Source organism: Canis lupus, chromosome 12 (genome assembly GCF_003254725.2).
Source record: "Canis lupus dingo isolate Sandy chromosome 12, ASM325472v2, whole genome shotgun sequence".
Taxonomy (NCBI): Eukaryota; Metazoa; Chordata; class Mammalia; order Carnivora; family Canidae; genus Canis; species Canis lupus.
Window position 1 is genome coordinate 15,710,853 of NC_064254.1, and position 27,217 is coordinate 15,738,069.

The window sequence follows — 27,217 nt, forward strand, 5'->3', positions numbered from 1 at the left end:
AATGTGTGTGTTTGTGTGCACTCTCTTCTGTCTGTCTCTCTGAAATAAATTAATAAATAAATCTTAAAAAAAAAAAAAAACAAAAAAGATTTCCGAGGCACTCTATTGAGCTATGTTTCAGTAAGATCAGTGGCAATACTATGGCATATCCTCCCATACCCTGCCTCCCCATTGTTTTATTCTTTTGTTTGCCATTTATTTGTTCAAATATTTACTGAGGTTCTTTCTTTGTGTAGGATTTTTTATATATGCTACGGACACAATGGTGGATAAGATAGGAAGGTCTTCTCTTTATGAGTTTATTTTCAAATAAAACGGGGAAAACAGACAAACGTGAACAAATGAATGAATGAAGATGATTTTGTTAGGAGTGCTTTGAAAGAAAAAAAATGAGTAGTAGAAGGAGGAAAATGGCATTTGGTACTTTAATTTGAGTGTTCTACATTAGTATCTTGGAGATTGTTTGGCTGGAAAAACCCACAAGGGCGCAGAGGAGATAAGGAATGCATTGCTTTTGAGAAGAATCTTGAAATGAGGGGAAAGTAGGCGTAATGTGTTAGTTGTGGTTGCCAACTACTCTACTGGAGCTATGTCAAGAAGATAGCATGGCATTAGGAAAGGAACATGGCCTTTGGAGTCAGGATGTATAGACCTCTCTTTGACTTCTTACCCTCTCATCCCCCATATCCACACACATGCTTACTGTGTGTTCTTCCTTAAAGATGTTTTACTCTGGAACATGCATTTCTTCCTGTGTAAATGTGAGGAATTCCACCTGTTTGGGTTTTTGGTAGGAATTAGATTTTGAGTGTGTCTATACTTTGCATAGAGATACATATGGATTTATTATTTTGTCCTATTTGGGCTTTTGTTTTTTGCTCAGGAACTGCCCATTTTATAAAGGGGAAGTCAGAGAAGAAAATCACCTGAATTGTTAGTCAACAAATATGTTTATTTTTTCCCCTAGGTATTATTAAATCAAATATTAATAATAGGTAAATAAGTTAGAACTTTCTAAATTTCTCTGTAAAAAAAAAACTAGTAGTTTTTAAGGAAAGACAAAAAGAGGAAAGTAACTAAAATGAGAAAAATATGGGACAGGCAGTTAGCTTGATTAGCCAGTTACTCTAAACCAAATCTGTAGTTTTCTTGGTGGTTGTGGTAGAACAAATCAAGTCTGTTTAAAAGTGGGCCAACTGTGTGTAAAAGGCAAGACAATAAAAAAGCTTTTAATGTGTTAGCATTTGTGTAAGATCTAGCTCTTTAGAGTTAAACTAATTTTGGTAGGTCTTTTTCTTTATGTAAATCTTTTTTTTTTTTTTTTTTTAAAGATTTTATTTATTCATGAGAGACACAGAGTTAGAGAGGCAGAGACACAGGCAGAGAGAGAAGCAGGCTCCAAGCCTGATACGGGACTGGACCTTGGGACCCGGGATCACACCCTGAGCCAAAGGAAGATGCTCAACCACTTAGCCACCCAGGTGTCCCTGGAAAAGGTAGTTCTAAGAAGATAAGGGGGTTCAACTAAAATGCCTTTAGAAAGTTGTTTTAGTTACTGAGAAAGAGAAAGCAGACATTTTTCAGAACTTGTTATTAAAAGCTGAGGATTTGTGTTTGTGTCTTGGTGGACGTATCAGCAGTAAAAATATAATATTGGTTGAGGACCTTTGATACACATTTAACATTTAAACTTTATTTTACTAAAGAGAGAACCTGTGCTGAAAAAAGAAAAATGAGTTACCTCTAAGTCCAGTTCCCCACTCTGTCTCTGTTGACACTTGTTACTGCTGAGTAGGATAGGAGTTGACTCTGACTAAGCCTCCATTGAATCCCCCTTGATGGAAGGACAGGTATGCCTCAATAGTACTGCCTGGTGTCCTCCACTGACAGAAGTGGCCTTGGACAGTCTTGGCTTTCCACTTGACCTTCTCTGACACCACCATGGCTGGAAAAATGTGAGTAGTGGTGGTGAGCTGGGGGATTGATAACAGCCTTCTGAGGGTGGAAGTCTAGGCACTCTCTACTTGGCTTTGGCTGACAAGGGTGGGGAGGGGTCTACAGTTTTTTTGTTCTGTTTTGTTTTCTTTCTGTGTTGTTTGACTACGGCAGAGTGGTTATCAGCTAAGAGTTTTCTGTCTTGCTAGGTTACCCTTTATTTGGTCTTTCTAGAGAAAGCAGGCTTTTCTTGGAGCTTTTTTACTCTCCTCTAGTGGGCAATAACAATAGCTGGTTTCTCCAGTACTCAGTCTAGAATATATGAGGCAAAAAGAAAACCTGGTGAACTCACTAACCAGGTTCTGAGGAACCTGGACTCTCTTGGCTGGTTTATCTTCTTTTTTTGGCTTTTCAGAATATTTTTATGTTTATTTTTAATATGTAAGTAATATCTAGAGTTTTTAACTGTACTTAGTGGGAGGAATAAGGAAAACATTTATTCTGTCTTTCTATGAGAGAAATCTGGATGGTGATGCATTTTTAAATTTTTAAAAGAATTTTATTTAAATTCAATTAACATATAATTTATTATTGATTTCAGTGGTAGAGGTCAGTGATTCATCAGTCTTATATAATATATACCCAGTGCTCATTACATCATGTGCCCTCTTTAATGTTGACCACCCAGTTACCCCATCCTCCTGCCTCCCTCCCCTCCAGCAGCCCTCAGTTTGTTTCTTTGATTAAGAATCTCTTATGATTTATATCCTTCTCTGATTTTGTCTTGTTCTGTTTTTTCCTCTCTTCCCCGATCCTTTGTTTTGTTTCTTACATTACACATGAGTGAGATCATACGATAATTGTCTTTCTTTGATTGACTTAGTTTGCTTAGTATAATACCCTCTAGTTCCATCCATGTTGTAGCAAATGGCAAGATTTCATTATTTTGATGGCTGAGTAGTAGTCAATTGTGTATGTGTGTGTGTATATATATAAACACACACATAATGTATATATATTTAAAAACCCACATTCTCTTTATCCATTCATTTGTCAGTGGACATCTGGGTCTTTCCATAGTTTGGCTGTTATGGACATTGCTGGTATAAACATTGGGGTGCAGGTGCCCCCCTCGGATCACTACATTTGTATCCTTGGGGTAAATATCCAGTAGTGCAATTGCTGGGTCATCTTCAACTTTTCAACTTTTTTGATGATCCCGCATACTGTTTTCCAGAGTGGGTGCACCAGCTTGCATTCCCACCAGCAGTGTAAGAGGGTTGCCTTTCTCTGCAATCTCACCAACATTTGTCATTTCCTGACTTGTTAATTTTAGCCATTCTGACTGGTGTGAAGTGGTATCTCATTGTGGTTTTGATTTGTATTTTCCTGATGCCGGGTGATATGGAGCATTTTTCTCATGTCTCCGTTGGCCCTTTGTATGTCTTCCTTGGAGAAATGTCTGTTTATGTTCTGCCCATTTCTTGATTGGATTATTTGTTCTTTGGGTGTTGAGTTTGACAAGTTCTTTCTAGATTTTTGGATATGAGCCTTTTATCTGAAATGTCGTTTGCAAATATCTTCTCCCATCCTGCTGGTTGCTTTTTGGTTTTGTCTACTATTTCCTTTGCTCTGCAAAAGCTTTTTATCTTGATGAGGTCCCAACAGTTCATTTTGCCTTTGTTTCCCTTGCCTTTGGAGAGGTGTCTAGCAAGAAGTTGCTGCAACCGAGGTTGAAGAGGTTGCTGCCTGTGTTCTCCTCTAGGATTTTGGTGGATTCCTGTCTCCCATTTATTTAGGTCTTTGATCCATTGTGAGTCTATTTTTGTGTACGGTGTAAGGAAATGGTCCAGTTTTGTTCTTCTGCACGTGGCTGTGCAATTTTCCCAACGCCATTTGTTGAAGAGACGGTTGTTATTCCATTGGATATTCTTTCCTGCTTTGTCAAAGATGAATCGACCATGAGGTTGAGGGTCCATTATGGGTTCTTTATTCTGTTCCATGATCTCTGTGTCCCATTTTTGTTCAGTACCATACTGTCTTGATGATTATAGTTTTGTAATAGAACTTGAAGTCTGGAATTGTGATGCCACTAGCTTTGATTTTCGTTTTCAACACTGCTTTGGCTATTTGGGGGGTCTTTTCTGGTTCCATACAAATCTTAGGCTTGCTTCTTTGTTCTAACTCTGTGAAAAAAGTTGATGGTATTTTGCTAGGGATTGCATTGAATGTATAGATTGCTCTAGGTAGCATAGACATTTTAACAACATTTTGTTCTTCGAATCCATGAGCATGGATAGTGTTTTTCCATTTCTTTGTGTCTTCCGCGGTTTCGTTCACGCATGTCATACAGCTTTCTGAGTACCGATGCTTTGCCTCTTTGGTTAGGTTTATTGCTGGGTATCTTATGGTTTTTGGTGCAATTGTAAATGGGACCAACTCCTTCATCTCTTTCTTCTATCTCATTGTTAGTGTATAGAAATGCAACTCATCTCTGTGCATCGATTTTATATCCTGTCACTTTGCTGACTTCCTGTATGAGTTCTAGCAATTTTGGGGTAGAGTCTTTGGGTTTTCCACATGGAGTATCATGTCATCTGCAAAGAGTAAGAGTTTGACAGCCTCTTTACCAATTCAGATGCCTTTTATTTCTTTTTGTTGTCTGATTGCTGAGGCTAGAACTTCTAGTAGTATGTTGAGCAACAGTGGTGATAATGGACATCCGTGCCATGTTCCTGACCTTAGGGGAAAAGCTCTGAGTTTTTCCCCATTGGGAACGATAATTTGCTTTTTGTATATGGCTCTTATGATATTGAGGTATGTTCCCTCCATCCCTACACTGCGAAGAGTTTTAATCAAGAAAAGATGCTGTACTTTGTGGAATGCTTTTTCTGTGTGTAGGAGAGGATCATATGGTTCTTGTCCTTTCTTTTACTAATGTGGAGTATCACATTGATTGATTGGCATATTTTGAACCACCCTTGAGCCCAAGAATAAATCCCACTTGGTTGTGGTGAATAATTCTTTGAATGCACTGTTGGATCCTTTTGGCTAGTATCTTGGTGAGAATTTTGGCATCCATGTTCATCAGGGATATTGGTCTGTAATTCTTCTTTTTGGTGGGGTCTTTGTCTAGTTTTGGGATCAAGGTAACGCTGGCCTCATAGGAAAAGTGTGGAAATTTTGTTTCCCATTTCTGTTTTTCGAAACTGCTTCAGAGGAATAGGTATTCTTCTTTAAATGTTTGGTACAATCTCCTGGGAAACCATCCGGCCCTGGACTCTTGTTTGTTGGGAGATTTTTGATGACTGCTTCAATTTCCTTGCTATTTATGGGTCTGTTCAGATTTTCTGTTTCTTCCTGTTTCAGTTTTGGTTGTTTATACATCTCTAGGAATGCATCCATTTCTTCCAGATTGCCTAATTTGTTGGCATGTAGTTGCTCATAGTATGTTCTTATAATTGTTTGTATTTCTTTGCTGTTGGTTGTGGTCTTTCCTCTTTGATTGATGATTTTATTTGGGTCCTTTCTCTCACCTTTTTGAGAAGTCTGGCCAGGGGTTTATCAATCTTATTAATTCTTTCTAAGAAGCAGCTCCCAGTTTTGTTGATCTGTTCTGTTCTTTTGGTTTCTATTTTATTGATTTCTGCTGTAATCTTTATTAAATCTCTTCTCCAGCTGAACTTAGGCTTTATTTGCTGTTTTTTTCTCCAGCTCTTTTAGGTATAAGGTTAGGTTGTGTATTTGAGACCTTTCTTGTTTCTTGAAAAATGCATGTATTGCTGTGTATTTCCCTCTTTGGACTGCCTTTGCTGCATCCCAAAGGTTTTGGACAGCTGTGCTTTCATTTTCACTTGTTTCCATGAATTTTTAAAATTCTTTCTTAATTTCCACGTTGACCCGTTCATTTTTTTTTGGAAGTTGCTCTTTAGCCTCCATGTGTTTGAGTTTTCTTCCAAATTTCCTCCCGTGATTGAGTTCCTGTTTCAAAGCATTGTGGTCCGAAGATATGCAAGTAGTGATCCTAGTCTTTTGTTGCTGGTTGAGACCTGATTTGTGACCTAGTATGCTATCTATTCTGGAGATTGTTCCATGTACACTTGAGAAGAATGTGTATTCTGTTGCTTTAGGATGGGATGCTTTGAATAGATGTGTGAAGTCCATCTGGTCCAGTGTGTCATTCAAAGCCCTTGTTTCCTTGTTGATCTTCTGCTTAGATAATCTGTCCATCGCAGTGAGCAGTGAGTGAGGTGTTAAAGTACCCTACTATTACTGTATTATTTTTGGTGTGTGTTTTTTAAGATTTTGTTATTAATTGGCTTGTATACTTGGTTGCTCCCATGTCAGGGGCATAAATATTTATAATCATTAATCTTCTTATTGGCTAGACCCTTTAAATACTATAGAATGTCCTCCCTCATCTGTTATTATAGTCTTTTGTTTAAAATCTAATTTCACTGAGAATAAGGATTGCCACCCCAGCATTCTTTTGATATCCATTAGCATGATAAATGGCTTTCCACATCCTCACTTTAAATATGGAGGGGTCTTTGGGTCCAAAATAAGTCTCTTGCAAGTAGCATTTTGATGGGTCTTGCTTTTTTTTATCCAATATGATACCCTGTGTCTTTTTATTGGGGCATTTAGCCCATTTATATTCAGAACAGTTACTGAAATATATGAATATAGTACCGTTGTATTACCTGTCAGGTCACTGTTTCTGTATATTGTCTCTTTTCCTTTCTGGTATCTGTTACTTTTGTGCTCTCTCTTCATTTAAAGGATCTCTTTTCATATTTCTTTAGGGCTGGTTCGATGATCACAAATTCTTTTAGTTTCTATTTGTACTGGAAAATTTTTATCTCTCCTATTTTCAACAAGATCCTAGCTGGATAAAATATTCTTGGCTGCGTATTTTCCTCATTTAGCACCCTGAGTATATCATGCCAGTCCTCTGGCCTGCCAGGTATCTGTGGATCGGTCTGCCTCCAGTCTAATGTTTTATGCTTCTAGGTGCAGACCTCTTGTCTCATGCTGCTTTCAGGATTTTCTTTTTGTTTCTGAGATTCGCACATTTCAGTATTATATGTCAAGGTGTTGACCTATTTTTGTTGATTTTGAGGGGGGGTTTTCTCTGCCTCCTGGACTTGAATGCCTGTTTTCTTCTCCAGATTAGGGTAGTTCTCTGCTAAAATTTGTTTCTGGCCCCTCTCTCTTTCGTCTTCTTGGGATCTCAATTATCCTAATATTGTTTGGCTTTATGGTATCACTTTATCTCAAATTCTCTCTTCGTGATCCAGTATTTTTCTTTTTTTCTCAGCTTCATTATTCTCCATCATTTTGTGTTCTAGGTCACTAATTTTCTCTTCTGCTTCACTTATACTAGCAGTTACAGCCTCCATTTTTTTATCTTTTTGTTTTAGAGCTCCACTTTTGATTGTGTCTTATTAGTAGCTTTTTGATTTTCACTTGATTAGATCTTAGTTCTTTTCATCATTCTGAACTCTAGTTCCGACTTCTTACTTAATTTCCATTCTGATGAAGTCCCTGGCAATTAGTACTGCCTCTTTTTCTCTTTTTTTGAGTTGAGTTTTTCTGTCATGTCATTTTACCCAGAGAAGAATAGACGGACAAGGGAACAAAATACTGAAATGGCAACAATGACACCAGAGAAATACAGACTAAACAAATAAGAAGAGACCCATAACTGGGTAGGGGGTAGAGTATAATCAAACAGGTGAACAGGATGGAGCAATACACTGGATCCTGTTTGTATTTTGGTCTGTTTGTTAGAAAACTAGATCCCAAAATTGTAATGAAAGAAAAGCTTTTATGTACAAAAAAATAAATACAAGGATAGAATATTTTTGTAAAAATAAAAATTAAAAGACAAAAACAAAAAGAAGGAATATAATCATATAGGTGAACAGAAGAGAGCAGTACACTGTACTGAATGTATTTTGATTGGTTAGTTAGAAGAAACTACATCTCAAAATTGTAAGGAAATAAAAATGTGTATACAAACATAAAATTAAAAACATTGAAAGGAGAGACTAACTGTAAAGATGAAAATGAAAAAAACAGAAGCAGCAAAAAAAGAAAAACAAAATGAAACAAAACAAAGAAAGTGAATATGGCCAGACAGGTGAAGAAAATAGAGCCATATACTGGATTCTGGGTGTATTTTGATCTGTTAGAAGAAAGGGTGCATCTCAAAATTGTTAAAAAAAGAAAAACTGATATATATAGATATACAAGATAAAATCAAATATAATGAATATGTAGAATATAACTGTAAAAATAAAAATTAAGATAAAGGGAGTTGATAAATTGAAAAAGGAAAGAGAAAAAAATTAAAATTGAAGGTCTAAAGAATCGTCGGGGGGAGAACCCCATGAATTCTATATCCCCTAGTGCTGGAGTTTTGAGTTTCCGTTGTTGGGTAGACTTGATCTTGACTGGATTTCCTGTCTGATCTTCTGGAGGAGTGGCCTGTTGTCTTAATTCTCAAGTGTCTTTGCTCAGGTGGAACTGCACCGCCCTTGCCAGGGGCCAGGCTAACTAATCTGCTCCAGATTGCTCTAGTTGGCTTTTGTTCCCTGAAGACTCTCTGTTCTGCTTTAGAGGATGAGAGTGAAAATGATGGCCTATCAATCTCCAGCCCCAGAGCCAAAAGCGTGGGACCTCACTCCTTAATGCAATGTCAGGGAAAAGTAGTCAGTCAGTCCTGTATTCCTGGTCCCTGTGTGCATTGGTTGCTCACTTGGCTGTGACTGAGCCTTTCGGTTTCAGGCACATGATCCTCTTTTGGGTCCCTAAACCCTGCAGACTCTTGGGGCTTGCTTGTGGGAACTGCTGCAGGAAGGGAGAGAGGATGGGAGGGGTCTCGCTGGTTCTTCACTTGCTGGGCCTCTGCTCAGAGAGTGGTCATGCTGGCAACCCTGAGCTGAGAGCCCACTCCTGGGCTGGCTGATTGCCCCTGACTTCCCCATTCAGATGCCTGGGAACTCTGTCACATTCACTTCTGCCCCCACTCTGTCTTCCTGAGACCACACTGTACTGTTTTACCTAGGGTTCTGCCCCCATTTTGTAACCTAAGTACTTTCAAGCAGGGATGTCCCTCACTGGAGTAGACTTCTAAAAGTTCTGATTTTGCACTCCCTTGCTATATCAGTTTTTGGTAGCTAGCTGCCAGAGGCTCCCCATCTCTGCTGTATATTGCCTCAGATTCACTTCCTCTGTGCCTTCTACTTTGCAGAAAGTGGTAGCTCTTCTATTTGTAGAGTTGCAGCTATAATTTTCTTAGCTCTCTGGTTAAGTTGCAGGTGTTCAGAATGATTTAATAGCTCTCTAGCTGAATTCCTGGAACCAGAGGAAACTAAGGTCTCCTACTCTTCTACCGTCTTAGACTCGACTTCTGATGATGCATTTTTTTTTTTAGTTTTTATTTTAATTCCAGTTAACATACAGCATTATATTAGTTTCAGATGTAAAATATAGTAAGATAACAGTTTCATACATCACCTGGTGCTTATCCCTGGACAAGTGTACTTCATCTCTATCTCCTTTTCACCCATATCCCCAACTCCCCTCCCCTCCCTCTGATGGTTATGCATTTTAATAGAGATTGAAATGTGTATCCTTATTGGTTTGAAAATGCACTAGTAGAACTTCTTTTAGAAATGATGTAGTAATAGGTAGTTTTTCTTAAGAAAAGCAGAGAAATAATCAGTGAAATAAGATTAAAAGAAGTTAACAAATATTTTTCTTCTTTGTACTTAAAGAGTATTAGGACAGTTTGTGTTTAAGGGATGTTAATTTGTGAGCTTTGATAGAACTTTCTTGGAAGCTTTATACCAGTGATATTACAAGTTATTACATAATGTTATTATGATTTTTTTACTTAAAAAATAAGTGGATATATTCATAGAAGATATCTTAGATGCTGGCAAATGAATTGCTATTCTTCATCCTTTTAAATTGAAATTAAAATTTGATCCCTTTTGAAGACTTCTCAAAGTTTGATAAAATGTTTCAGACTTTTTAATATAATAAGGAACAAGGAAACAAGTTATTAACCTTTAAATATTTTCAGGAAGTTGGCAAGTGAGCAAAAATCATTTGTATATTTTTCTTTATTTTGTCTTAAACTTCTAGCAGTTTTTCTCATTTAGAAAAATATTTAAATCATTATATATATTTTTTTAAACTGAGCAGTGTGACAACTTGCATTTAAAAACGTTTGTCATTCTTTGTATTCCATGAGTTAAATGATTAAGCAGACATGAAGTCTTTAAGTGTGTTTAAAGTCTTTTTAAAAAGTTACTTTTAAAGAAAAATGGTGGGCAGCCTGGGTGGCTCAGCGGTTTAGCGCTGCCTTCAGCCCAGGGCCTGATTCTGGAGACCCAGGATCGAGTCCCACGTCGGGCTCCCTGCATGAAGCCTGCTTCTCCCTCTGCCTGTCTCTCTTTCTCTCTCTTTCTGTGTCTGTCATGAATAAATAAATAAAATATTAAACAAAATAAAAATAAAGAAAAATGGCAATATTGGGAATAAGATGATGATCTGATGTATGTGCTAGTTGGGAAACATCTTAGTGATTTCATGTTTCTTAAATATAGTCTTTTTCTAGAAGAATATGGATTTTGTGTGTTTTTTTTTTTTAAGAGGGAGGGGAGGGAGAGAGAGATAATCTTTTTTTTAAGGTTTGTTTATTTATTTATTTCAGAGTTAGAGTAGAGGGGGCAGAGGAGTGGGAGAGGGAGAAAGAATCTGAAGCAGACTTCCCTCTGAATACAGAGCCCCACTCGTAGCTAGATCCCAGTTCCATGAGATCAGGACCTGAGTTGAAACCAAGAGTCTAACACTTAACTGACTGGACCACACAGGTTCCTCCGGGAGAGAGAATACTAAGAATTGGATGCTTAACTGGCTGAGCCACCCAGGTGCCCCAAGTGCTGATTTTGTTTTTAAATCTGTTGATATTCCACTGTTCCCATAAGAATTGTTTTTTTAATTAAAGAAATGGCAATATGACTTTATGTGATCTTTATTTTTCGGAATCCCTCATTTTATGGAAACTTATTTTAGATAAAATCAGTGATGTTTTCAAGTTTTAGGAGATGTGTTGGTGATTTTATTTATTTATTTTAAAAGATTATTTATTTATTTATTCATAGAGACAGAGAGAGAGAGAGAGAGAGAGGCAGAGACACAGGCAGAGGGAGAAGCAGCCACCATGCAGAGAGCCTGACGTGGGACTCAATCCCGGGTCTCCAGGATCACGCCCTAGGCTGCAGGCGGCGCTAAACCGCTGCGCCACCAGGGCTGCCCGTGTTGGTGATTTTAAAAGAATAGTTCTGGAAGCTGGCTGAGTTTATCTCAGAAGAAAAATTTATGTATGACATACCCTCATTATTTGAAGCACATTAGAAAAGAAAACAACCCTGATATCTATCAGAATACTAAATGGAAGATAACTTTATTTCCTTATTGGTAATTAAAATTAAAAACAATAGATAAAATGTCAAAGTTGTATGTATTATAATATTTTTTACAAACTGTAAAACATGAAGTATACACAATGATTAAGAGCAATTTGTTCTGTGATTTGGGATATTTTTGATAATCTGAATCCTATGTAGGCTGTATTCATAGAGTAAATATTTCAGTACAGGTAATGCTAGAAAAGATGTAAGGATTTAGGTGTAGTAATGTGTGCTCATACAACTAAGATCTTTCTCTAAATGCCCTGGACCAGTTTGACTTGTAGCACTGTTTGTGAACACACAATTCTTTGTGTAAAAAAAAAAAAAAAAAAAAAAAAAGAATCACTGAAATGATACATGTTGAAACAAAATCCAAGGAATATAGAAGTAGCTATTGTGAAGAGTACAGTTTTCCTTAACCCTCCTCTAATCTCCTTCCACTTTCAGGAATTTGGTAGATACTTTATAGACTGTTATCTATAGAAAATCTTTTTAACTGAATTATTTGTATCCCCTTCCCTCTTTTATATTCTATATTTTACACCATAAATTTTAAATTCAAGACAGTATTATATAAATCATGCTAATGATAACCTAGGACATTAAATTCTAGTTTTCCCCCTTGAGGAGTTAAAACGTTTTGTTTCTGCTAAGATAGTTCAAGTTGTAGAAATAATTGAAGCCTAAAAAGTTTTAGTGTCAGAACCTGGGCTTCTATCTCCTGATCTTGCCTTTTGGATCAGCGCTCATTGTCTGCTTAATAATGCAGCCACAGGTGTGTGGCCTCATGGAGTCTAGCAGCTTTGGGAGAAGGATCTGCATGTAGGCCTGATACCCTTTGAGTCATAGATAATTCTAGCCCTCATTACTTGTGGTTCTTATTCTAAAATCCCTTCATGCTAGAACTGAAAGCACAAATAACATTTTTAAATTCATATAACTAGCATGAAAAATGTGACCATTATAAATTACTGGGGTATTTTCAGTAGGTGTGGTATGTCTGAATTCTTTATTTAGTGTTTTTCCCATTCTACTTCACTTGGCTGTCATTAACATTCTTGTGTTGGAAAAAAGAGAAGGGAATACTATTCTATTGACAATGAATGTATGTAACTTTTTCTCTCTTTTCCTACTTTTGTGTTTTCTAGTGGGGGAGGGGCAGTTGCAATAGGAAGGCCTTTTGTCCAAGTTGGGGAGAGAGCAAATATGTGGAGAATAGCATATTTGGGGAAGAGAATTAATTTAGAAATTTTTCTTTCTTTCTTTTTTTTTATCTTTTTTTTTTTTAAGATTTCATACAGTGAGAGAGAGAGAGGCAGAGACACAGGCAGAGAGAGAAGCAGGCTCCATGCAGGGAGCCCGATGTAGGACTCGATCTCGGGACTCTAGGATCACATCCTGGGCCTAAGGCAGGTGCCCAACTGCTGAGCCATCCAGGCTCCCTTAGAAACTTTCAAAATAGTCCTATTATTTTCCTTCATGATTTTGATATGTTGGCACTCAGAAGGTACATACTGATTTCATATTAAGGAGATTTTCTCCTGTTGGTACTTTCACTTTGGACCAACCGAAAGTTTTTTTTGCTACTATCCAATTTAATTTAGTCATAAGAAAAATGAAAATCTAATGGCTTGAGGTAGATTATTCCTTATATACTATTACGTTCTAAAAAAACCTTTAGGAATAGGGTAAACGATTTTTTTTTTTTTTTAGGTTGGAAATCTCATTTCCAAATGCTGGTCTAATGATGCAGCCAATGCTAAAACAGTGGACGTATATTAAATAAACATTTAATTCTGCCTATTTTTGTAAATCTTTAATAATACAGATTTTTTTTCTGTATCTTCTGATTTATGTTTCTGTATAGTCAAAGGTACTAGTTCTAATAACACTTTTGGAAATCTTTAATGTTATATTAAAAATATTAAGTGTATTCCTTAAATTTTAATTAGCATAAGAACTGTGATTCTACTTAGCATGACCTCACTCATTTGAGAAAGAAAATGATGCCTTTGCCCTTTTAATCTGGTTTTCATTATTCTTTGTGATCTTTTATTCTGTGATACAGAAATTAACTGCTTTCTTTTTTCAGATTATGATCATGCACTGGCCATGATTAGATAACCAGATTATTATAAAGATATAACTGAAGAAGCAGTTTGTGAATTTTATTATCTTTTTAAAAAGTTGTTTTTGGTTAATGCAATCAGAGTGACGTATTTTTGATTATCTCAATAGATGAAGAATAACTACATTCTTTCCAACCTTTTTAGCTCCCTCTTATTTGCTTACACTTCTTACCTCCCTCTAAATTGCCTCTTTTTATTCATTATCTATGAAACAAATCACTGTAGTTGGATTCTTATTATCCACATTGTCTTTTTCTTGGCCAGTTTTGCATTGATAGTAGCTATTGTGTATTTTCATTTGTAGAATGAAATTCAGAGTTTTCCTGAGTTTTGTCAGTACAGTATACTCTCTGAGGATGCCTTTTTTTTTTTTTTTTTTTTTAAGATTTTATTTATTTATTCATGAGAGCCACAGAGAGGCAGGGGCAGAGGGAGAAGCAGGCATTCCGCAGGGAGCTTGATTTGGGACTTGATCCCGGGACCCCGGCATCATGTCCTGAGCTAAAGGCAGAGGCCCAACCACTGAGCCACCCAGGCTTCCCTTGGGGACTCTTTTTTACTGGATTTCCTGGAGCCATTTTCAAAGTTAGGAAAGGAAGTAAAGTTCATAGAAAATAGATGCTACTATGTTAGTAGTTTATTTACTGGCTGTGATTAGGTAAAAGGAAGTAGAGGACAGAAGAAGGAAGAAACACTGCAAACCTTACACTTCAAAGGAGTCAATCAGATTTGCTGTTGAAGAGGATAGCCAAAGAGTAATTTGGAGGCACTGTGTCTGGGATTAGGGAAAAATTAGGGTGGTGAGTGAGTGAGTGAGTGTGTATATCTGGTGGTGGTAGATTATAGCAGGAAGAGGTGCCAGAGGAAGAGGAGATGGAGCTCAAAGCAAACTTTTTTTTTTTTTTTAAGATTTTATTTATTTATTCATGAGAGACAGAGAGAGAGAGAGAGAGGCAGAGACATAGGCAGAGGGAGAAGCAGGCTCCATGCAGGAAGTCTGATGTGGGACTCCATCCCAGAATTCCGAGATTACGCCCTGAGCCAAAGGCAGACACGCTCAACCACTAAGCCACCCAGGTGTCCCTCAAAGCAAACTTTTATTTGTAGTTTTACTTAGAGCCTTGAGATCATTTGGTACTTGTGATAAACATCTTACTTGGCACTATGTATTTGGGAGCCCAAGACTTCTCTATTCAGTGTAGACTGTATATTTCCAATTTATATTCCCCCTTTCCTTTTATGTTTTGTGCCCTCAGAAGATTTATTATATCTAATATTCTTGGATGTGCTTATTATGTCTCTTAGAATAGTGAAGGTTCTTAAAATATTTCTAGGTCTTGAGCAATATGTTGTAAGTTTTTTTTTTTTAAGAAACAAGCATTATCTCAATATATACTTATTCAGAGGGTAGATTTTTATTAAAAGATGACACAAATATCCAAAGTTATATAATCAGTGAACAGGATAGAATTAAGATTTATACCTAGATCATTTGTCTCCTGAACTTGTACTTTTAATCACAATATGATCAAATTGGAGTTACTTTCCTCAAAGAACAAAATTTGAATGTCAAGCCAAGTTCTTGATCTCTTGTATTAGAAAACAATAGCTCTCTGATATATGACTTTGAGGTTTTTAAAATGTGGGTAGCTCATGAGATAGGAGAATTGAAAATGAATACTTTTTAGCATGTTGCAGTTGTAAGTACCATTCTTGACAAAGATTTTATACTTTTATTAGTTTGAAAAATAGTACTTTGAAAACTATGAGGTTTTCAGATGTTGACCTCCCGTGTATTAATAGCAAATGGAGTGTTTTTCCTTAAGTGCATTACGAATAAAAATGAAGCAGTCTATTTTCATAATCATCTTCCATGATTTATGAAATGGAAAAATGAAAACCTTTTTTTCTCATTGTAAGATGGTATGCGTTGTTAAAAACAAAGTACAACAAACATTTAACACTTAACAGTATAAAGAAGGGAAAATTGTCTGAAATCCTATGAGCTAGAGAGTAACAACTGGTAAACGTTGTGGTAGATGTAAACAGCTAGAAATACAAATTCTTTGTTAACCTTGCATGTGAAAATTATCATCCGGCTAGTGATTTGCTTTTTTTTAAATGGTTACTTTTAATGAACAGAAATTGTTAATTTTATTATCAAATACATAAACTAGGAGTCCAGTTTCTTTCCAACCCCCTAAATAAGGAACATTAGTTTTATGAACATCATGTGTTTTCTTTACTTTTTTTCTGTTATAGGTCAAGCTTGTCTGCTTGTGGACTATTTAACTTCATTTATCATGTCACTTTTATGCCAATCTCACACTAATTTATAGTATCATACAGTTTTTCTTATATCTTATTAAAAACAAAACAAACCCTTACTTTGTTTTCCCTAAAGTATTCTTGCTGTTTTTGGCCTTTTGTTCTATACAAACTTAAAACCAGTTTATTGATCTCCCAAATCTGTGGTATAGTTACTTAGATTGCATTGAATCATTGTGCCAATTTTAGGGAGAATCGATATCCTTATAATAATTGAGTTTTTAATCACTGAACATGGTATGACTTCCCGTTTGTTTGTCTTCTTTTAATTTCATACTTCTTTTCATGAAGTTTTTTTTAAAGGTTTATTTATTTTATTTTATTTTATTTTTTTTTTTAGGTTTATTTGTTTTAGAAGAGAGAGAATGAGAGCATGCACCTGTGCAAATGCCAGCAAGCAGGGGGAGGGGCAGAAGGAGTGGGAGAGAGAATCTCAGGCAAATTACCTGCCCATCAGGGAGCCCAAAATCAAGAGTCAGACTCTCAATCCAGAGCCACCCAGGCACCCATTCTTTTCATGATGGTTTGCACATCTTCTGTTAGACCTAGGACTTAGAACAGGGTTCATCAAACTACAGCTCAAAGGGCAAATCTGAACACTACTTGTTTTTATAACACTCAGGAGCTGAGTGAGAATGCTAATTTTATAAATAGTTGGAAGAAATCAGAACAGTTTTTAATGTCTTGTAGAATTACATGAAATTGAAATTTTAGTGTTCATAAATAAGATTTTGTTGGAGCATAGCTATATTTATTCATTTACGTATATAACTGCTTTTGCACTAAAAATGGCAGAATTCATTTTTCCAGTAGAGATTATATGGCCCATAAATTCTACAATATAGTATCTGTCTCTTTATAGAAAAAGTTTGTCCACCCCAGATAGAAGTTTGTCTGTTTCATTATATATCTCAGAGTTTCTTTGTACCTTGGGGTGGAAGTGATGTTTCAGGCTGCTTTTCTTTACCTCTGTCTCCAGTTGTGAGGAGTCTTAAACTCCTAATGAGTCACTGTTCCCAAAGCATGTTACATCCTTTAGATACGTGTGGACAGACAAAATGCTGAAGGCTGTTGATGTCATGTTTTATGTAATAATCACTGTATCTTTTTTTTTTGGTATTTTGCATTTTAGGATCTAATAAAATACAACCTAATTTGCCTATTTACTGATTTCCTCTTTTATAGGAAATTAAGAGAGAGACAGAACCCAAGGATGATAATTTGCCCATTAAACGGGAAAGACATGGGAATGTAGCAAGCCTTGTACAACGAATAAGCACCTATGGACTTCCAGCTGGAGGAATTCAACCACATCCACAAACCAAAAACATTAAGAAGAGTATGTGATTGATTTCTATGTGAATAAATCAAAATGAAGGATGTTTTACTGTGACTGTTCATAAGTTCTGTTAAGAAAAATTAGCTTCACCTTTTGCAGCGGACTGTAGAAACTTTCTGCATATTCACATGTTACTAGTTACTGGCCTTTGTAGTCGTTCTTCATACGATAATTGAGCATGAGCTGCTGACAGCTATTTGTAGGAATCATAAATTCGAATATGAGGCTTTGTTTTGTTAGCCTTATAGATTCTTTTGAATAGTTGATGTTTTGCCTTAAATTTATTTTGATACCATTTATATCTTTTACGCCATGTATGCTAAGATGTCTGCTCATCGTTAAGCAGTATAGATACAAGCATTTCGAGAGTACATTTTCTTCATTGGTTAGACAGCCAAACATAACACATTCAGTTTCCCAATGTGATTGGCCCCAAAGAGTCCTTTTAAGTTCTTAATACTCTATAAATATGTTAGAACATTTTAACATAGAGGGAGAACACCGCATTTGAAATCAGACATGAGTTTGAGTCCATCTTATGACCCTAGATCATTTATAATCTAATGAGTTTTTTTTTGTTGCTGGTGAGAAAATGGGAAAAAAAGAACAGGTAATACTGCTTTTTTTCAAAAAACTTAGAGCATTGAGAAGGACTGTTATTAAAAAAATATTAAACGTTAAACACATACAAAGTACAACTTTTAGGGGAGCAGATAGTATTTAACATAGTAAGACCTGAAGCCACCTGATAGACTGAATACAATACTAATTACTATGATTAACTTGAGTCAATAAGTAGTAAATGAGTATTTTAACCACATTTATCTTAAGTCAGTATCTTTGTTTTTTTTTTTTTTTTTTTTTTTTTTTAAGTCAGTATCTTTGATATTGTGGTCATAAATCCTGTGTGCTACCAAGTAGTCTACAGTAAAAAAATTTGTTTAAATACATTTTACAAATACAAGACCATTATGATTATAGAGTCTTCTTTTATCTTGTTACTTTCTGTGCTAATGTCTGTGAAGTTTGGGAGAAACCTTTACTTCCTGGGTTCTATCATCCTTTGATTATTTTCATAAAATGAAAACAGATTATCATAAAAATGAAAAAGATTTCATGATAGTAAGACCAATTAAAGGATTCTGTGTTGTTTCCCAGTAAATGCAGTATACAAAGAATATGTAGTTAGATATTACCTATACTGCTTTCCCACTACTGCCTGAAGGTAGAAAGTTTTCAGTAGTTTTAATTGTCCTGGATGCTTAGACTCTATTCGTTTAGAGACTGCGAAACAGATTTCAGAGAGTATTTCATATCCTCTAAGTACACCTCTATAGAATTTTTGTGCACAGGAGAATTTTTAGGCCGTTGGGAGAGTTATTTATGACCTCTGTCTATTATAAAATCTATTTACTACTTTCTTTAGCTTTACTAAGCTATCAAGGGACAGTTTTCTAAAGTAGAGGCTAGACAGAGGATTTCAAGGTTATGATTATTTTATTCATTTTGTCTTCTAATAGGAAAGGAAACACTAAGTTTTACCTTCCTCAGGAACACTGGTCATAATCCTTTTTCTAGTAAAAGGAAAAACCATTATGTAGTTGGTGCCAGGAGGCTTAGACATTTTCCTAAGGATCCTCTACAGCGTGTTTTTAAGTGCATGTGCTGCAAGGACTAAATTGGTCATTTGGTGCTAGCTAACATGTAAAACAGGATGCAGGTTGTTTTTGCTTTCAGATTGATTTCCAGGAAAAGCAAGCTAATGTTTTTTTCTTACTCTGATTTTTTTTTTTTTATTGTTTGTATCATATCCTTAATTCACGAGATAGACCAGTTATTCAAAAGGTGGTTTATTGTAGTGGATAGTGCTGTCCAATATTACTAATAAATTTAAAAAATTGTTAAGGTTGATAATAATAATCACTGCAGTGTGAATGTTCAATTTTAATCTCTCTATGCCAGCACAAGTGAATATGCATGTGTATTGAATTTTACTTAAGCAACTAAAAGCTCTACATACTGTGGTGTTAAGTGTCTGGAAATTGGGCTTGTTAGCTATTCTTCTCTAGTCTCTCAAGCCAAAAAAGTGTTGACTTTTTGGTGAAGTCTAGTCACAGAGCCATTGAAAAGTTAACCGTAATTACTATGGTAAAACAAACAGGTATTTTTTTAAGGTGAGCACAGAATAATGTTTTCCAGGACATTACTTAAGTTGGTAAAATTATAGAGAGAAAGATTTATACATCTCATAGCAAAAACCAGTACAAGTTATATTGCGGCAGAATTTTAAAATCAGGCATGAGAAATAATGTTGTGGAGTAAAATTACTTAGAGAATTAAATAATGGACATCTTTCAGCATCACAGCTGTGTATTCGTTCAGTGTGGAATATTAGTAGATATTTCATTTTGCATTTGGAAAAAATTGATGGCAGACATGAATCTCCTCTCACTGTAAGTGAGGGAAGACATCAGTGCTTCTGACTTTGTTTTCTTATGAGTGGAAGCTCATACGGAGGTGGTTTTTATCTAGTTATCATTTTGAATGTAAAAGATATATTGAGATTGATACTGATAGATCACTAGCAGTTGCTACAGAAATGATGTTGCTGTATGAAAAATTAGTTGACCAGAATGCCAATCTTTAATGTTTCATTTCTAGAAAACAGTTGGTAGCAAATAGTATGCCTCCTGATTTTGAGTTAGTGCTAAAGAAAATAAGTTCTGAATACCTTAAAATACGGTTACTGGCTATACATTTTTACAGCATACATTTTAAAAAAACAGGGGCGTGTTAATATTAGCTTAGGCTCTGTTCTTTGATATTAAAATATTTTGACTCAAAAGGGGATAAAGATTCTGAATTGACTCCTCCAGCTACATCTTCTCAAACGAATGAGTTAGGGTGTTCTATTTTCTTTTGAAATCTTATAGAAAAGTTAAAAGAATAATTGCAATGGATATTTTATACACTTAAGTTTGTTTACTGTTAATATTTTACACATGGTCTTTATGTCTGTGTATATAATAAAATACATTTTTTAACTGAATCAGTTGAAACTATAGTATAGACATGGGACCTTGTCCCTGGTCACATGAGTTTCTTATGATGATGATAACAGTATCTTCTAAGATTTTGATTGTTTTAATCAAGCAGTATATCAGCAGGATAGCTAAAATCTTCGAACAGCTTAAATCTTTCAATTAATAGTCTAAGAAGTATGAGATTTTTTATTACTGAGGATAAGAAAAAAAAATTTAAATAAGATTCAGCCATATAGCAATGGCTCTGTTTTTAGCATTTGATTATTTGCTTACTGGAGAAAGAAATGGACAAAAAAATTCTCACATTAGAAAATTTAAACACTGCAGTAAAACATGAAGATGTAATTTCCAGAACCAAATGGAACCAAAAGTGGATCAGGAATCGTTCTGCTGCTGTCAGTGAAATTTTAGCATTCAGCCTCCCAGCTTCTGACAGTGGTATGTTTTCCATTTTAGTATTTGATGGGGAGATTGAAAATCATGATCCTAAATGAGAAATGGTTCCGTAATTAAGAGCTCTGTTTGATTTGAATATTTGGGTCTCTTTTTTTAGAACCATGAAAATATTTGCCATTCTTGATGGGCCTACATTTGAAAACTTAGGAAAAAGTTTCTATTTTAGTAGGAAAAATAGGAAGTAACTTTATTGAGTGTAAAATTTTATAGAATTTGGGTTTTTCCCCAAAAAAATACAAAGTATTTTTTTAAGTTTTTTTGAAAAGTTTTTTTTTTAACATTGATGTGCTGAATGCTTTAATATCTGAATTTGAAGACCATGAGAACAGTGTTATGTGGGCAATCAAATCTACCAAATAAAACCTGGGAATGGTTAATGATCAAAGACTTGCAGTCTAACGGGAAAACATCAAATTACTATAAAACCGAGGTGATAGTGATAACTACCTCATAGGTTTTAGAGGTATCAACACATCAAGTAAATATTAAAAGAAGTGCTCAATAAATGTTTGTTATTATTATTATTATAGTGTTTATACTATTAAGAACCATGTTAGAGATGTATAAAGTATGCAGCTATGATTAAAATAAAGGGGGAAGTTCTGTACTGGGTTGTCAAGCAAGGTATATTTAAGCCTTTTAGGTTAAGACAGGTCATTCACCAGATAGGAGATTGTGACATTACAGGTAGAATTGCTGCCTTTGAAGAGGACCCTAGTGCAAGATAAGGAAATACATTGTATTTACAAGTAGTAAGGATCTGGCAGGACTAGATTTTAAGAGCTATGTGAAAGTACTTTGTAATCTGTTAAGGAGGCAGCATTGGTAAAGTGGAAAGATAAAAGATGTTAAGAGTCATATGTGGGTATAATTCTAGTTTTGCCTCTTTTTAGCTCTGTGGTCTTGGACAGATTCCTATTTTCTCATTGGGAAATGATGATGATAACAAGCTTTATTGTTTATTGCTGGGGAGGTATTTGCAAAGGATTTAGAATAGTACTGGTACATAAAAGGCATGGACGTCTATCTCTGCTTTTGCTTTATCTCCTTTATATTCTTCCTTCTTAATAGCTTTACTTATGAAACACCGATTTGACAAGTTTTAGTTCTTTGTAGATCTGAAAAGCTATATAGAGGTTGCTTATGACAAAATACTGGTTATAGTTATTTTAAAAATTGACTTATATTCAGACATCCCTTTATTGAGTAGTCTTGTACATACTGTTTTCTTTTGTGCTTAGCAGAGGTTCTGATACATTGTAGAAATTGAGTAAATACTTATGACAAATATGTATAAGCAGATACTGTATGTTGCCATTTGGAATGTAAAAAATCTCAAAGTTGCTTTAATTGTGCTGGCAACTAATAGATGAATTCAATATAGGCAGTCATTTCACCTTAAGAGTAAACCATATTTAAATATGGAATCATGAAATTTTTTTCTTTTTTTGTATAAATGGCTCATGTTTTGTAGTAATAATAGGGGCTGTTCAGATATTTTTATCCAATGTGACTCTTTCCTTTGGGGGAAAATTATTTCCAGATAATATACAAACTACTTTGGGAAACATTGGTGAATTATACTTAGTGTGAACAGGGAAAAAAAACTACAAATTCAGTTTCTGGTTAAGATATAATAGGCTTCTCAAAGTTATTTGATATCCTTGGGTACCGGGGAGCTAATTAATATTCTTTATCTACTTTTACATCATTTAAGATATTGGTATTCATTAAAAAGAAGCAAGCTACATTTTTTTTTAAACCCTAAGATGATCAAATGATAGGATTTCCTTTGAAGTGCACCCTGAGCAGAATAGAATTTCTTTTCAGTAATGTAGATTGTTTCTCTTTCATTTGTGAAGTGCTAACTACAAAGACCACATTTTTGGACACATTCTCTCAAGCTCACTTCAACTTCCCAAATTATTTAGGGACTATATTTATCTATAGTGTAAGAGATGAGTAGTTTTCTTGCAGTATGCCTAAAAGACAATATTAAATTATTACTTAAACATTTATTCAGCTGTGATGAAAGGTGACATTTGAAAAACCTTTTACTGTAAACTCTAGGTTAGTTACAAAAGTATGATCAGTATTTACTTTCTTTGGTTTCTTCTGTTGTAAAACATTTTAAAAATTAGATGTAATTATTCCATTATGAAATGGGGAAACAATTGCTGAGGTGTGTTTATTTGGAGACTCTAGATTCTCCTTTGTGATTGTCATATCTGTTTTGCACCTCTTTAATGGTGTTGATTGTATGTAATATGCTTCTTTTATTGTTTTGGAGGTTCAGTTGGATTTGTTTTTTGTTTTGATAAACAACTTCATAGATCCATAGAATGTCATAGCTGAAGTTACTGTCATGGTTGTCTAGTCCAGCTCTTCTATTTTGTCATTCAGGACATTGATTCCCAGAGAACTTAGGTCAAATAACAAGGAAGTGACAGTTGTACTAGAACGTAAGTCTTTGGACTTTAAAGTTAGTGTTATTTCTTTTATAGCATGGCATCTCCCCCCACCCCACCCCCCTTTTTAAGATTTATTTATTTATTTATTCATGATAGACACAGAGACACAGGCAGAGGGAGAAGCAGGCTCCATGCCGGGAGCCCGACGCGGGACTCGATCCCGGGACTCCAGGATCGCGTACTGGGACCAAGGCAGGCGCCAAACCATTGAGCCACCCAGGGACCCCCTCCCCCCACCCCTTTTTAACTACATACAAAAGTTTATTTGGAGATGTTATGACATGATATGATGTAGTGAAGTATCTATCTAGACTGCTTCTAAACATTCCCTTTTGTTGTCAGCAATAACAATCTCTTTAGAACCCTTGTATAGCAACTCCTGTTTCCATGGGAAAACTTTATCTAGAATATCTGTCACATCTTTTCTACCTTCTTGTATTGTGTTCATCTTTAATTGTGTAACTCTTTTACCATTTCTTCTTTGAATTCTTCTACATCTGCATCAGTTCAAACCTGTCTTTTCTATTAACTTTTTGGAATATTTGTAGTTTGCTCTAAATATTTACTATCTCATTATGTTATTTTTATTTTATTACTAATTGTTACTGTTTCCTAAGTTCTTTTAGTTCCTTAAGCGTACATTTAAGTTAAGAAAAATCTGGGATCCCTGGGTGGCGCAGCGGTTTGGCGCCTGCCTTTGGCCCAGGGCGCGATCCTGGAGACCCGGGATCGAATCCCACATCGGGCTCTCGGTGCATGGAGCCTGCTTCTCCCTCTGCCTGTGTCTCTGCCTCTCTCTCTCTCTCTCTCTGTGTGACTATCATAAATAAATAAAAATTAAAAAAAAAAAAAAAAAAAAAAGAAAAATCTTAGGATTGTTAGTGGTAAAGGGTTGATGGAATGTAGATACTCTTGGCATGATAATTTCTTGGCATTGATGCCATATGATTAGGCCTAGATAATTGTTTATTCATTCAAAATATTTAATGCCTATACAAGGTACTAGGGAGAGAGCCGAGAGCAATTAAACTTGCCCATTTATCTTCAGCCTACAGAGTATGGGGAGTAAGCAAGAAAATAAAACATTATGATAGAATAAAAAGGAAAAAGTAAGTTGTTAGTAACAGGTAGGTTACAGAAGTAAATAGTTTAAGTATGGGGTGCTATAGAAGCACAAAAGAAGAATATGTAATCCAGAAAGCCATTTGGGAAGAAGTTTCTTCTTAGTTGAGATCTGAAGTTGAGTTGAAGACAGAGAAAGGTGGACTTTGTGGATGGAAAGTAAAGGGTCATTGGCAAAAGAAACAGTTTATTTAAATCTTAGAAGGAATAGAGCTTGTCATTTTCAAGCAATTAGAAATCAGTATAATTTGATCAGTAAGTGCAAGATTGAAAATCACCTAGGGGATCTGAAGCTGCAGATTCTGATTCAGCCTGCTAGGGCTACCATAACAAAATACCCCAGACTACGTGGCTTAAACAACAGAAACTTATTTCTTATACCTCTGGAGGCTAGAAATATAAAATCAAGGTGCTATCAGAATTGGATCTTGATGAGGCCTCTTTTCCAGACTTCCAGGTAGCTAGCTGTCTTTCCCTCTGCATCTTCACATGGCCTTCTATGTGTGTGTGCTCACATGCACACGTACACAATTAAGTGTGTTGGGGTATTAGGGCTCCACTTTTGTGACTTTATTTAACTGTAATTACCTTCCCAAAGGCCCTACCTCCCAGTATTGTCAAGGACACAATACAGTCCATAACGGGTAGGTCTGAAGGTGGAGCCTGAGATACTTCATTTCTTTTTTTTTTTTTTTAGATACTTCATTTCTAAGAAACTTTGAAGTGATACTGTTGCTGCTGATCTGAGGAACAGATTTTGAGTAGCAATAAGTCATCCTTTAATCAGTTATACCTGATTGTCTACCCATAGGTGCTTTAATGATTCAGTTTTTTTAATATTTATTTAAAATTTAAAGATTTTAAAAAAACTTTTTTTTTTTTTTTTTTTTTTTTTAGAAAAGATTTTATTTATTTAAGAGAGAGAGAGCACAAATGGGAGGAGGGGCAGAGGGAGAGGGACAAGCAGACTCCCCACTGAGCAGGGAGCCCAACCCTGGGCTCAGTCCTGCATATTGGGATCATGACCTGAGCCAGAGACAAGTGCTTAACCAAATGAGCAAGCCGGGTTCCCCAGTGATTCAGGTTTAAGATGGGAGTGAGTCTGGGTTCTCAACTCTTAAGAGTTTGAAAGAAGTTGAGAAACACAAGACTGGATGGTTGTAAATGATCATTACTTATGTGAATAAATGAAGCTTGTTTGAAAAGTTAAAATTATTATCTTTACTTGTGTGAGTTTGATTTTTATCTGTCAGAAAATAGAGCTCTTGAAGATAAGATACATTTTGGATTTGTTCATTTTGGGTCTTTTTAACAACAGACATTCTTAAATTTTAGTGCATTTTGGGTATTTTCAGTCTTTGATCAGGAAGTAGTCTAAAAATTACTGGCTTGGAAGACAGCTTGTCTGTGAAAAAATTTGTTGTGTGAACTGTGTCTTTATTGTTTATATTTTTAGTCTCAAAATTGGCATTGGATATTTTACTTTGGTCTAATTGGTGGGATCAGTTGTATAAATAGATTTCATGGCCGGGAGCCTGTACCTTATTTGTAGTTGGTTTAAATTTATTTTGGCATGTGTAGATTGTAATGTGAGAGCAAGGTGAAAAGCCAACCAGAGCTACTGTGGTTAGCTGCTTAGAATGCTTACATGCATAAGAATTCTCTGATATCAGTGTGGTATAGAAATAAAGATGATGTTGTTTGTTTTAATGATCTTTCTTAACCTAATCTTTTGCTATTTCACTTCTTTTAGAGACCAAGAAGCGTCAGTGTAAAGTTCTCTTTGAGTACCTTCCACAAAATGAGGATGAATTGGAGCTGAAAGTGGGAGATATTATTGATATTAATGATGAGGTAAGGAAAACATGTGCTAGAGATAAAGCAGCAATTGGAATTGATGCTCTGGGTATTAGAAAACTGCTTTATAAGAATATTAATTTTTCATTAGAATTTTTTTGCCACTTTTGTTGTATTCTATAAAAATCTTAAGATACAGGTTTAAAAATGGATCTTTAATGGCTTAATGTAAGGTTGTTTTATCTGTTGGAATAAATTCTTATTCATTCTTAACTATACCTGATATTTGTGTACTGTTTTTGTGTGTGTTGACTTTAGGAATAAAAATTTTTTTAAGCTAAAGATTAATGTAATCTAAGTAGCTAAGAATAAAAGTAAACATTTTCTTTCATTCTGAATTCACTTTAGGCCCAAAGCAGTAAAATAGAAGGAATTTTGTCTTTTGCATAGCAGAGGGATACAAAAACAGAATATTATAAAAGCTTTGCCTTGTTTGAATTATCACATTCAAATGTGAATCAAAACCACTTTTCTCACATTTTAATATCTTAGAATGAGATTTTAAAATATGGTAGACATAACTTTTTTCATATCTCTGCTTTTATCATTAAAAGAATATTAAAAATTTATTTGGCAGTGAAGATCTCATTTTCAAAGTATATGTTTTGATATCATATATAGTCATAGAGATTGATATAACATCCATGTAATGTAATTTATCACTTAATGTTTATATTAAATTCCAATATATTTATATAAGACAGTTCTGTTTTGTTTCCATCAGGTGGCAATAATAATAATGTTTATTGAGACTCTATGTCTGAAGCATTATGCTAAGTGTTTCACATTTATTATTTTAAGTTTCTAAACAACCTAAGGAGACAGGAATTTTTATATCCATTTTATATATGAAGAGATGGAGTCATGGAAGATAAGTGATTGGCTGTACTGGTTACTGTTGCTGCATAACATGCTGGCCCAAACTTTGTAGCCAAGAACAGCTGTTTTATTAGGTTCATGTGTTGTGTGAGTCAAGAATTCAGGTAGGGCACAGTTGGCATGGCTATGCCTCTGTTCCGTAATGCCTGGGGCCTCATCTGGAAAGACT

General features: G+C 35.3%; 1 protein-coding gene across 3 annotated transcripts in view; it reads left to right on the forward strand.

Annotated features, from left to right (window-relative positions):
• The window catches only part of LOC112641699 (CD2 associated protein), a 144,532-nt gene that overhangs the window by 40,940 nt on the left and 76,375 nt on the right, over window positions 1-27,217 (forward strand). For 2 of the 3 annotated variants that reach the window (XM_049092144.1, XM_049092145.1), the window contains exons 3-5: window positions 17,066-17,219; window positions 23,287-23,382; window positions 26,066-26,166. In XM_049092144.1, coding sequence (XP_048948101.1) covers window positions 17,066-17,219; window positions 23,287-23,382; window positions 26,066-26,166 — 351 coding nt within the window. The remainder of the gene's footprint in view (window positions 1-17,065; window positions 17,220-23,286; window positions 23,383-26,065; window positions 26,167-27,217) is intronic. The other variant, XM_025418976.3, reaches the window with a different exon arrangement.